Source organism: Helicoverpa zea, chromosome 8 (genome assembly GCF_022581195.2).
Source record: "Helicoverpa zea isolate HzStark_Cry1AcR chromosome 8, ilHelZeax1.1, whole genome shotgun sequence".
Lineage (NCBI taxonomy): Eukaryota > Metazoa > Arthropoda > Insecta > Lepidoptera > Noctuidae > Helicoverpa > Helicoverpa zea.
In genome coordinates this window covers 9365170-9377955 of record NC_061459.1, presented here as the reverse complement: position 1 = coordinate 9377955, position 12786 = coordinate 9365170, and the positions used below count along the sequence as shown (strand labels likewise).

General features: G+C 38.7%; 1 protein-coding gene across 1 annotated transcript in view; it reads left to right on the top strand.

Annotated features, from left to right (window-relative positions):
- LOC124632444 (liprin-beta-2) overlaps nt 1-12786 on the top strand; it is a 34424-nt gene that overhangs the window by 1905 nt on the left and 19733 nt on the right. Inside the window, exon 2 of the mRNA XM_047167294.1 lies at nt 5104-5297. Coding sequence (XP_047023250.1) covers nt 5104-5297 — 194 coding nt within the window. The remainder of the gene's footprint in view (nt 1-5103; nt 5298-12786) is intronic.

Below are 12786 nucleotides of genomic sequence, written 5' to 3'. Positions count from 1 at the left end.
TAACTTAAAAACCAAACCAATTATAATGTTAAGCCCAAGCCGGTTGATTGGAATGCAATATTTTTGTATACGTTATTATTTATCGAGAGTCGCGGTTCTTCACGCTTTTATAAAACCAGGCGCCAGCAGAAGGGCAGGCTCCGATTTATTTGTGCCATTTTCGTCGATGTCTTCATTGTAATGTGATAGTAACTCTGAAATAATAACTCTAGCCGGCTAAATGAAATATGCTAGGATGGAAAACCATCCGTCATTTATAGGTGTAATATGGAACAAACTTAAAAACGTATGAAAAAATTAAACGTTAAAAAATCTTGAATGACCAACAAGAGAGTTTTATCTTAGTGGGATAGCGTCAAGATAAAAATTTTAGGCGTTTTTCTTATCTCTGGCATCGTCATTTCACATTCACAAATATTTGTTAGGAAGCTATTGTGTTCCAATTTAATCTCAGTTTGCTTTTTTTTTCGAGTTTAGATTTATTTATTTAATTTATGACTTACTATGAAATCTATAGAACGCGATGATACTTTGAACTCGTAAATCATATTTTGATTTCAATAACCATTTATTTGGGAAACGATCTAACATTGATCTAATTACTCTTACACATTTTTTTCGTTTTAACTTTTAAGTTTTTACCAGCACACTCGAAGAGGTTTTTAAGGAACAGCTGCAACAGATGCTCCAAGAGCTGAGCTCCGCCAGCCTCAAAGTCGGGCTTATGATGAACCAGTCAAAGACTAAAGTAATGACTAATAGCGCGAAACGTAGGGTCGAGGTAGATGGGCAAGAGATACAACATGTCGACGAATACATCTACTTGGGCCAGTTAGTGTCCTTCGAAAACAGGCAAGACAAGGAAATCGATCGACGGATCGAAAACGCCTGGAAGAGCTACTGGTCCATGAAGTCGCTTATGAAGGGTGAGCTCCCTTTATCGCTGAAGCGAAAACTAGTCGACATGTGTATTCTGCCCATCCTAATCTACGGCGCTCAGACTTGGTCTTTGACCGAATCGCAGAAGTCCAGGTTAAAAGTATGCCAAAGAAGCATGGAGCGTAGCCTGCTCAACATACGGCTTAGCGACCGGATACGCAACACCATTATCCGGTCCAAGACGGGCATACTCGCTGTGGGCAATAAGTCTGCAAAGTTTAAGTGGGATTGGGCGGGTCACATCTGTCGAATGCACCCGGATAAGTGGGCCAATGTCACCACAAAGTGGATCCCGGAGGATGGGAGGCGACCGAGAGGAAGACCAAGGAAACGCTGGAGGGAAGACTTGGACAGCTTCCTCTCGGACTGGCCTCAAGCAGCGATGGATAGAGAAAAGTGGAAAGCTTTGGGGGAGGCCTTTGCCCAGCAGTGGGACAGCATAGGCTAATAAAAAATAAAAATAAATTTTTCGTTGCCTTTACTACCGGGAAAAGGTCTATCAATTTCATCTCCACTCCCCCTAACCCTTCCGAGTTCGAAATCCAAGCAGTTTCTTTAATAACCGTATTACACATGTCATTCTTAATATTGGGATCTTCCGACTTGACCTTTAATAACAAAACTATTGTAATTTTTCATCGACCCTTAACAGATTTATCAGGGGTTAAATTAAATTACATTACGTTTCATAGCCAGTCACGCTCCACGCGACCGTGACCACCCACTGCTTTAGCCAATACAGTAGCACACGTCTAGTTCAATTTACTCCTTAACAAATGGTGTGCTTTATTTCCTTCCTACAGTAGGACTGTTTATTTTGTTACTAGCTTAGCTTCCGCCTGCGTTTTCACCCGCGTGACGTGAGAACTAATCTGCGCACCTGACAAAAGTCGCCTATAGCCGTCCTCTATGAATGGGTTATATAATATAAAAAAATATATCGTTCCTGACATTAGGTCTGAAAAACTCTTCAGCTTAATAAAATGAGTATAGCTTTGAACAATATTTTCGGTAAACTTCGTATTTACGTTGTAGATACCGACATTTTACTGTTAACTATCAGTTTTTCTTTTACCTCGACATTTTCATCAGCGTCCGTAAATCCCTCTCGTCTCACAGTGTCCGCTAAGTCCGAATGGATGCTTCTTATCTCGGAATAAGCCTTCTCGGAAAAAAGTTCCTCCATTATATGTATGTTACTTGAATTGCTATTATTCTTTTGTTTTCCTTAATAGGTCATAGTAGCCGTCAACAATGAGTTTTGTGAATGAATATGTTCGAATTAAGTATATGTTCTTCATCTTTAATTTGAATACTATAAGTATTTCTTCTTTCAAAAATACATTCCATTAATCTGCCCCTTACGAGTCCAATAGGAAAACATGCTAAAAGTGCAGCAAACGAGTCAAACGTAAAAATTGCTTTCGAGCGGAGTCAAACCGGGTCACCGAGAAATTTATATGTTCGTTATGGAATATTTTCTCCTCGACGCCAAATGAAAGCTTCTGTTATTATTCTTACAAAAACTGAAAAAGTATAGGGATATTGGAATAACCTTTATAAAAGGCTTCCGACGCGACTAACCCATGGTAACATAAGTTTTCCTTCAGTACAAAACTGTAAAACATATTATTACCTAAAGCGTAAGGTGACTTTGAAGGTTTATTAAAGTGATGTGAATAACATGAGTGGTTGATGTGTTTGCAATGCCGGGGTGTTGGCATTTACCTGAACACGTGACCAGGTGGTGGCTGCTGGACGTCTGCACGCAGCGCTTGTTTGGCGATGCAGATGCTACGGATTCCCAGATACCGCAACGTATGCTAATTTCACATACCTATTCTATAATGCAAATTACGTATTTGCTCTCTGCACCAAACCACAACAATATTATTACTCTAAACAAGCGTGAATGCGGGGTCGCATGTGCTAATTACGTGTCCGGTTATTTAATCCGCAAATAAAAGAGCTGCATATTATATGCGGTGGTGGCGTGGCGTAGTATGAAGATATCGCAACGTTCCTACTATTATAACGAAGGGTAAAATGATGAAGATTTTTTTTTGCTCGAAGCAAAAGCGCCATTGTTCCTAGGCGGATGCAATTCACTCGGTCCCCGCGCAATTTGCGCGAGTGGAGTAATTTCGAAGAGATTTGTGTCGTGGCGCTTATGCTGGCTGTACGGTGGTTAATGAATAGAGATTTATAAGAACGTATAAAATTGTATTTTCTAATCTTAGTTCGATTTAAGCACGTGAATAGTTTCTTTTGTTACGCATTTGATGAGCTCAAATACTTACCTACTATGCGTTTTAATTGCCTTTAAGTAAATCTCGCAAACATATTCTTGGACTTTTTGTGAACAGGGGTTAAGGTTCGTTCTACCAGTCTGTGTGATGATGAATGAAAACTTCATTAACATTAAAAAAAGAACTCCCTAAGTGAACGCAGTTAACGTTTATAATCCTCATAACGTTCAAATGTTAGGTTTCACTAATAGTAGTAGGCGACTGTTAAAGCTGGCATAGTTACAAACAACGGGCTGCCAGCCAATGAGGATTTCCTAAAGCATTAACTTTACTGAGCTAATCCAGGTCAGGACTCAAACAGACGCAACGACCACATGGGATATAGTGAAACGGCCGGGCTTGCCGCGTACTACACCGTTGTGGTACGTAAAAGCTGTGCTAATGAGTTCTTTCGGTAAAGAAACTTAGACACTGCCTATATACTTTTTTTTTTCTTAGCCTGTATTGTCCCACTGCTGGGCAATCTCTCTCTTCCGGGGCCTACCCCGCCTGCCATTGCCATGAATTACTCTAAGCAGCAGGCAAAGTACCAAACGGCTCCGGCTGCAAAAAAATGAAAAACGTACCTAATAATCATTTTAATCTCGCTACAGTTTTAAAGAATTTTAATGAAAAATTCTGCACAAAATGAAATCAACAAATTCTAGCTCCACATAACGGTGAATGCAAAAGTTTTGTTATTCTCTCCGGACTGTTAACTATTTCTGCATCAAAACTTGGCATACACGGTGGAGGTCGCGTTTATTATCAGGAGTGAGTTCATAAATAGATTCTTGAAGGTGATGTCGTACATATATGGCTGCAAAATTACAATACATAATAATGCACATTGACGTTAGTCCATGTATCGAATGACAGTATACCTTTCCGTAATTTAATACTTGATATCGAAACTGTGTCGAAGGTGTAGCTCAGTTGGCATAGTGTTACTGATCAGCAAACAGCAACGTGTCGTTAATTTTAAACTAAAATGCAAAAATCTGGCATCTGACGTGGTCAGTGCCTGCACGTGGAAGTGTTCAAGACTTCTAAACCCGGTGTCTAGACTAACAAAGCGTATTGCAAAGGCCGGTCAGGGAATGTGCGCGAGCCTCACCGTCGCGGCCGGCCGTCCGGGCGAACGGGAGTCGGCGCACGCTACAAGCCAGCCGGTTTAACATCGTTAAACTATACCGTGAAATGCGTGACGTATCCTTACTAAACAGATGCGACTGCACTGAGCAGCGATCAATGTCTAGTAAGTACCGACACAACAGAAGACATACACTTCCACCGAAAGAATTTCGCTCCGCGACTCCATATCAAGGACTGTGAAAATCTCAATACCGCGATCTAGGATAATATTCGTAACAAATGGCTTAGATCGGTTCACAGGGCAGCTAGAATACTAGTTCTTTTAGTATCAATAGTCCTCTTAATTCTGCAAATTATTGCATTAAAAATATTATTGTCATCCGCGTCATTCCTTTATAATATTTTTTATTCTTTCTCGCATAGGTCCATGTTTTGCGTTTAACGAAACAGCGCCATCTGTTGCGCTGCTTAAGCGTCCACTAAAGCCTGTAAGCTGCAATTAAGTTGCATAGTTTTCCTTGAGTTTAACGCACACGTAATGTTAGCTGTTTGGATTTGATAATAATCTATTACAGTTTATGAAAGAGCCTAATATTCAAGTTAGAATATAGTGTTAAGTTAAGGTTTCTATACTTATTGCGCATTTACTGTGGTTCTCATGTCGTTGCCCTCTTCTTTGTCGTATATTGCATTATAAATCTTAATAATCTTTTGTCGATTAAATTTTACACTAACTTTTATGTATCAAATTTTATCATTTTTGTTTTGGCTTGTGTTTCAGAAGCGGGCGGGACGGGTACGGGAGGCACGGCCACCACAGGACCAGGTCGTGCAGCCCGCGCCCGCGCCTTGGAGCTGGCTCAGCAACTGGCCAGCTCGCTGCAGCACGCGGTGCCGCCACCCCCTCGACCGGACTTCACCACCGCCAGTGCCATACTGCGGTGGCTTCAACAGAACAACAACTCCGTCGCTCTAGTGAGTCCGCTCTGTTTTCTTTGTCCTAGTGATAAGAACTAACTTCCTTAGCTTTGTTTACTTTTGAATTTCTCCGCAGCGTCGTTACGGAGCAGTGGCTGTTTCATGTCACATTTGAGACTAAAGTTCTGAATCTAAAATCCAATATGAAAGTAATCCCAGTAAGAAGCCTTTTATAAAAGACTAGCCGTTTTCCCGCGGTTTCACCCGCGTCCCGTGGTAACTATTGCCCGTACCGGGATAAAATATAGCGTATGTTACTCGTGGATAATGTAGCTTTCGAATGGTGAAAGAATTTTTAAAAACTGTCCAGTAGTTTTCATTTCATTTTTTTTTGTTTTCATTTGTCCATTACAACCAAACAAACAAACAAAGTTTTCCTCCTTATAATATTAGTATAGAAAATAAAGTTAGAATAGGTTTTATACCAAAAGTCACTGGATCTTGTATTCTTGTCAATTAAAAGGAATCATTCTGCTGTTTTCAGCACGTCCAAATCGGCATGGATTCATTAAGGATCGAGTAAAATAGCTTCCTTTTGAGTATTGAAATCAGAGCTTGAAACGTTTGTAAAAATTCTGCTGAATCTGAATTTAGATCAGGTGCTCGTGAAAATCTTGGTTACGCTTACGTTTAAAACTCCGACAGTCATAAAAGCCTTTGGTAGCTGTGTGCGGAAGGGAACTAATTGCACACCCATGGTACCTACGTTTGCTCGCTGATGTGAATACATTCACGGCAAGCATATATACGTAGCACGGGCTACTTCGCTCCCGCCTCTGTCTTTACATTTTCAGGCACGTCATTAAACTAATGTCTGCGCCACTAACAAGCCACTAAAGCGAATTTATAAAATTTAAGTGAACTATTTGTTGGCCAATAATATCCTTGTCCTAAACAAACATGTGATATTGAAAGCTCTTTGGAGAATTTGCATGGTTATAGCAAAACGTTGAATATTCAGCGCACAGTCGAAATGCTGACGGTATACGCGTGCTAACTTGGTTAAATGGTTACCTGTCGCCGGGACACCTCTCGAGTGGAAGTTGGAGCTGAAGTTAACCACCCCGATTCAATTAATCGGATTTGATATGTACGCGGATCGTACGATATGCACTATAATTGATTTCCCTATACATTTTCCTGCTAATGAACAATTAAATTAGCAGGCTTCCTTGACTATTACCAGCGTATAATATTGCCCGTCGGTCCCTATTTCTGAAGCGCTTTGTTCCTTTTAATTTAATTGTAAATTTTAATGAAATTTTGCCGGCGTATGCTTTTATTATATTTAAAAGCTAGCTCGAATCATTTGCAAAAATGAAGAGCACCTTTTAGCACAAACGCAAAAGGTGATGGCTTCTTTAAATCATTTACAAAATCGGTTTTTTATGGCATATGCAGTTAGAATTGCAAAAATATTTATTGAGTAAAATTGTTTCTAGAACTATTAAAAGTTTTGTAATCAGATGTGATGGTAAAAACTCATTTTACTTACATTTGTTTTATAAAAGACGAATATTTACCCTTTCATTTTTTTTTTCTATTATATTTATATTGTTGAAGTGAATATGCGTCTTTCCTTCTTTCTTATGTATGACATTTAAGCTAACACAGCTTGGTTACAATCTCAGCTGATCGCCTTATAAACAAAACAATGTTATTGACATCGATCCCTTATCATCATGTGCACGAGTGGTGTCGCTCGTCGAACAACGGACCGTCCTTGTCGCCACAGCTTGTCGGCAGCTGTCTGTCTGTGACTAGAAAGTGGCTTTCAGCTCAGTGAACACGCCGTGACGCAGGCCTCGTTACATCGCGACAGATCGTACAGGTTAACATTAACCCTCCATTCGGGTGTGATTACAATCAGTTGTATTGTTCCTAAGCTACCTTGTTGTACGTTTAACTATTGTGCTACTTACCAAAATTCTCAATGCATCTTTTTTTTCGTTTGATAAAATGGTTGCAAAGTATTTATCAAGTTTTTATTTCGGCGTATTTTCAATGGTAAACCTAAATATAGCATAGCTCAAACAATAATGCCCTGTGTTTCTGAAATGAATTACAGTGTTAACGAGTTTATTATTCCCATTCAAATAATTCCAATAGATCGATATTGGTAAATGCACACTGGGCTACCAGGTGACACGTATGCGATGAAAGCGCCCTGTTTACTGACCAGCATTGAACCTCGTGGATGAATGGATCTCATAAGCCGTGTGCACCACTTAGGCATTCATTGCCGCCTGGCTCCCTCATACGGGGTAACTAACCTCGCTTGTACGCTGCATGCCCTGTTAACAGTATACCATATTATAAAACAGTTGGAGAGCCTCGAATAGTTCTTGTATAACTTTGTGGAACAGAACACCAATAGTAGCTTATCTCGCCTCGCCCGTATTAAGCTACTATAACAATAGATTTTAATCTCGTATGTTGTATTCACAAAGGGAATGTTTTAATGGTTTACTGCTAGTTAAAATATTTCGTCTTCCTTTATTTTACATAAGCAAATAAGGGGATGTAACAACGATGAATCATTTTCATGATGTCCAAAGCTAAATATAGACATAGATTTAGCGAATCAAATTAACTGAAAACTGCGCTGTTAAACTTTATTTTTATGTATTCATTTCCCAAAGGCATTGGAACTTTGTATTAAAGGAAAAATATGCAAGCTATACAATGCTGTCAATGAAAACATTCTCCGCTTCGGATATTTTGCACAAAATCAAATTATTTAGATAGGATAATATATTTACATTAATTGAAAATAAAATAAAATAAACTTATATATACAACTTAAAACTAATACAGTGCATCAAAAAATTGCTCCTCATCGCTGTCACTGGGTAATGTACCCAAAAGACTGGCAGCATTGCCACGTTGGATGGCAATGCTCAACCTCTGTGCGAAATAAAAGCCAGCCTTTGGGTCCCGGGAAGTGTCAACCAGGCGCTGGGAAATATCCCTGGCAAGAAGGTGCGCCCTCGGACCCCACGGCCCCAGAGTTTCAACCCCAAACGGCTCAAACATGTAATTGCCTATAAGGTTACTATATTTGCGCCGCTTGAGGTTCTCTGCTTGTGCAGCGGCGGAGCCAGCACAACATGCAGTTCCGGGAAGGTGAGATGGCGCAAGAGTGTCGACGCATGTCGCGTCCCACACTAAAGTCCTGCCCACCTTCCACGGAAATAGCGACATGCCGTCTGGTCTCTTGCACAAAATAGTTTTGTTTGAAATTCGACTATCCCCAATTTTAAGCAGAAACAACATACATGGGTATGGGTTTTTGGGGATTGGATAAAAAAAGCTGATAAAGATTCAGTTTAATAATAAAAAAACTTTTACAGCAAATGAAGTAAAGGAAAGGAATTTTAACGCAACAGAATAAAAGAAAGTATTGTGAGTTTTTTTTTACAAGAAATTAATGTAACTTTAAGTCTTTTGTGTTTTTTAGATTATCTTGCGCCACGTTGAATAAGTCATCAACAAACAGTGAAGGAAATCATCTTTCGCGTTCTTGGTGAGATTTCGTGGTTTTCAGTGTTTGTGTAACCTCTTGTTAAAACTCGTTTATTAACCAAATTATTTTGATTAACTCTCGAATTTGTGACTACTTATTAAACTGGTTATTTCTACCCCAGATTCCTCGTGGGAATAGGTTGTATAATTAGGAACGGCCCTTAAGAACTGGGTTAGTTGAGTTTGTTGTTGTTCCGTTATGACTTTGGCGTGGTACGTGGCATGTCGTACTTGGATAATTTTGTGTGATTATGGCCCTGTGCATTGTAAAATATTTAACATTAATTCCACAAGGTACGAAGCACTCGCCGCAGACTAGTTCCAGGTGAACGCGCGTTCCATTAGCGCTAATTAGAATTTCTCCAAGCCTCCCACTCCCTCACACTCGCGACCCGTGTTTCACGCCTCTTATCTATACCAATAATAAAATCGTTCTAACTTAACGATTGGAATGGAATTTCCAAGGAGTCTGTTTGGCCTATTTAAAATTGACGGTACCGCAACCAACCGTATTTATATGTACATTTCTGGAATTTTCTTCTTCCTTCGTGCTGGGGGAAGAGTTGTGTCATATACTTTCAGTGATTGACTAGGCAGCTGACACGCGTATTACAGCAAAACTTATTACTGAGAAGAAAATATGTGCATATGTGCATGGTTTTTGTAAGGAAACAAAATCGAAGTGTGTGCGGTGCCAAGTAATGAACTGGAGCTCAAAATAATTAAAACTGTCTATGCTTGCAGTTTCATGTGGGGTATAGTTGTACTGTAGTTATAATGACACTGCGAATTAAGCGCTCGTAGAGCTTGTGAGCTAATGAGTCGTTGCTTTGTGAAAAGGTAGCAATTACCATTACTTTGTTGAACAAATATACTATATCTACATAATATACCTATCTTCTTTGAAATATAATACAAAATGATTGAAAGCTATTTCCCAAAATCTTGCATTATAGCGGTATAATACAAATGAGTTTTTTTTTGTAGAATTGCAAAACGTAACTTTTTAATTTCAAAGATGGGATCGACATCAACAGAATTTCAATTAAAATGTCGAACACTCAGCGTTTGATCGGAAAATTCCGGCGGGGAGGGCAAAATGAATTTATTTCTACTATATTATAATAGGTTATAAATCGAGACCGCGATACGAGCCAACACGTTAGCATCAACATGGCAATGTTATATGATGTCGCTACATATATCGCAGTTTGTGCGGTATGAGCTTATTGGTTTGAGTGTCCGCGGCACTATGTCCCTGCCCCAATGTTTAATATTGTGCAATCACGTCCAAACTATGCATTATGTGGACAGTATGGACATTTGCGCTGTAGTGTTCAGCTTTTATGTAAGCACATGCGGCTTTAAGTAAAATACAACGATTAAAATTAAAAATTGTACAATGGCAGATACTTACCTATGGGTCTTGCTACAAATCAGGATGTAAATAAAAACTAGAAATATGCTAAAAAAATCTATCTGCTGTAAATCTTTTTCAGTATTGCAATATCATAACCTAGTCGTGTAATTTACATAGTTTAACATTTACTAAAACTAAGAAAAGAACTAAATCGTATATGTAAGTACTAAATAATAATATTAGAGGAATATAAAGGCCATGGCGCCTGCCCTCGGCATTGGCCTCATCAGCTCGACAGGCGTGAAAGTAGGCTTCGCCGTACATCCGATGCCTGTCACCCGTTTCCGCTAAACAATATTCTCGAATCGACCCGTCCTGAATGAATCAGATAGCAGAGCGTTGATGAATTATTCTATAACCTATAGGTTCCAGTTCACTGATTTCGTCTACCATAATATTAATGTAAAACCCAAGCTACAGGTTACGTACATACTATATACCTATAGGACTTTTTGTCATTGTCGATATTGACGCGGATACAATAGTGTAGCAATTTCAGTGGAAATGGAATGCGAACTGGGTATTGCATACTTATTCTGATTTCCGATCCCGTTCAATTTGTTTCCCCGCCTCAATGTTGGTATTTCGAGTCGGGTGCCATAATTAAAACCCCTTCAAATTGGTCTGGATTTAACTGGCCCAATTTCGCTAACTTCACAAATGTAAAACGTTATATGCAGCTACTGTGAGGCCACTGTAAACTCATTTCGTTCTTACAACTATTTGTTGGCGGGGTTCAAAACTCGACTAGCTACAATGCAATCGTCTGGAAAGTTAGCAGCAACATTTTTTTACTCATTTTTGAAGAATCTACATAAATCGCTATATGAAAAGCTTTCTCGTTACTTTAGCAGTAGTTATGTAAATTTAACAGAGCTTGAACCAACAACTTTCAGGTTGTTTTTAAGTTCGGGGGACGATTGCGGAGTCAGTTTTTAATTAATGAATTTCAAAATTTTGTCACAGAGGGAAATACTGAAATGAAAAGTTCGTTGTGTATGAATAATAGTGTTTTGCTACTAGAACGTAAAATATTCATTTAATAAGTTTGAAATACGTTTTAACATGACAATAAGTAAACGGGGTATGTTTCCTTGCGCAGTCATCGACATAGGCTGTTTACGAGCTGGCTCAGCGAATTCGCCTGTGCAAAGAGTAATTTAAAATTCAGAGCGCCTCAGTCGCGTCGGGTCGGTCATTATTGCCTCATTGTTATACATGTTGTGTGTTATGTTGTTTTTTAAACTAAGTATATTGTTGTTTACGTTATGTTTATAAAAACTACGTTGCTCGAAACTGACGCATATAAAGCAAAATTGGTTAGGGATATCCATTGTGTGGTTTTGATGATTTGGGACAAAGTCTATAAGACATGAACTTTTGTTAGTTGCTTTTTAGGGTTCCGTACCTCGAAAGGAAAAAACGGAACCCTTATAGGATCACTTTGTTGTCCGTCTGTCTGTCTGTCTGTCTGTCTGTCTGTCTGTCTGTCTGTCTGTCAAGACCCTTTATCTTAAGAACGCGTGGACGTATCAAGCTGAAATTCACATGAAATACTCGAGTCTATTGCCCCTTTAAGCTGTGAAAATATCAAACTTCTAAGCCAAGCCAATCAAAAGATACAACCGATTATGTCGATATTTTCAACAAATTTTCGACACTCGCAAAGGAATCAAAACCTACAGGGTACTTCCCGTAAACTCAGAATCTTGAAATTTGGCATGAAGCATTGTCATATAATGCAAATATAGGAAAAATTGCGAAAATCAAATTTTTTTAGTTATATAATATAATAAAAATATTTTAATAAAATGAAACTTACTACCTTATTTCTCACGAACGAATAAAGGTACCAAATTGAAATTTATACCAAATACCAAGGTCTATGGTCCCTTTAAGCAATGAAAAAATCAAACTTCTAAGTTAAAGCGATCAAAAGGTACAGCAGTTTTACCGAAACCTTAGACGAATTTCCGTCACACGCTAGGGAATCAAAACCTACAAGGTACTTCCCGTGAACTCAGAATCTTGAAATTCGGCACGAAGCACCGTTATGTAGTACAGATAAAGGAAAAATTGCGAAAATGATAAATTTGAAGTTACATAAAATATAAAAATATTATTTTTCCTTACATGACATAAAATATTTTATTAATTATTATAAACTTACTACCTACCCTTTTCACATGAACGCGTAGAGATATTAAAGTTTTGAATACAAAGTGAAATTCATATCAAACACTTCTTAAATATAATTGCCTCTAAACTGAGAAAAAATTTAAATCATTCAAAGGTCATTGGGCACCTTAGTATAGAAACCATACCCACGGCGGATACGAACGAAATATAGCACAGTATAATGATAAAGGCTCTGATTTACTATGGCATTAGTCGCATCAATGTGAACCATGGGAATCTAGAGCAAATCAGGTGCAAACATCAAATATTTTCCTCATTTCAATGGGGAATTTAAACGACCACGTTTGACGGATTTGAGAAATCATTTCTTTGTAGTGAAAGAATATACTCACCGTTTATTTC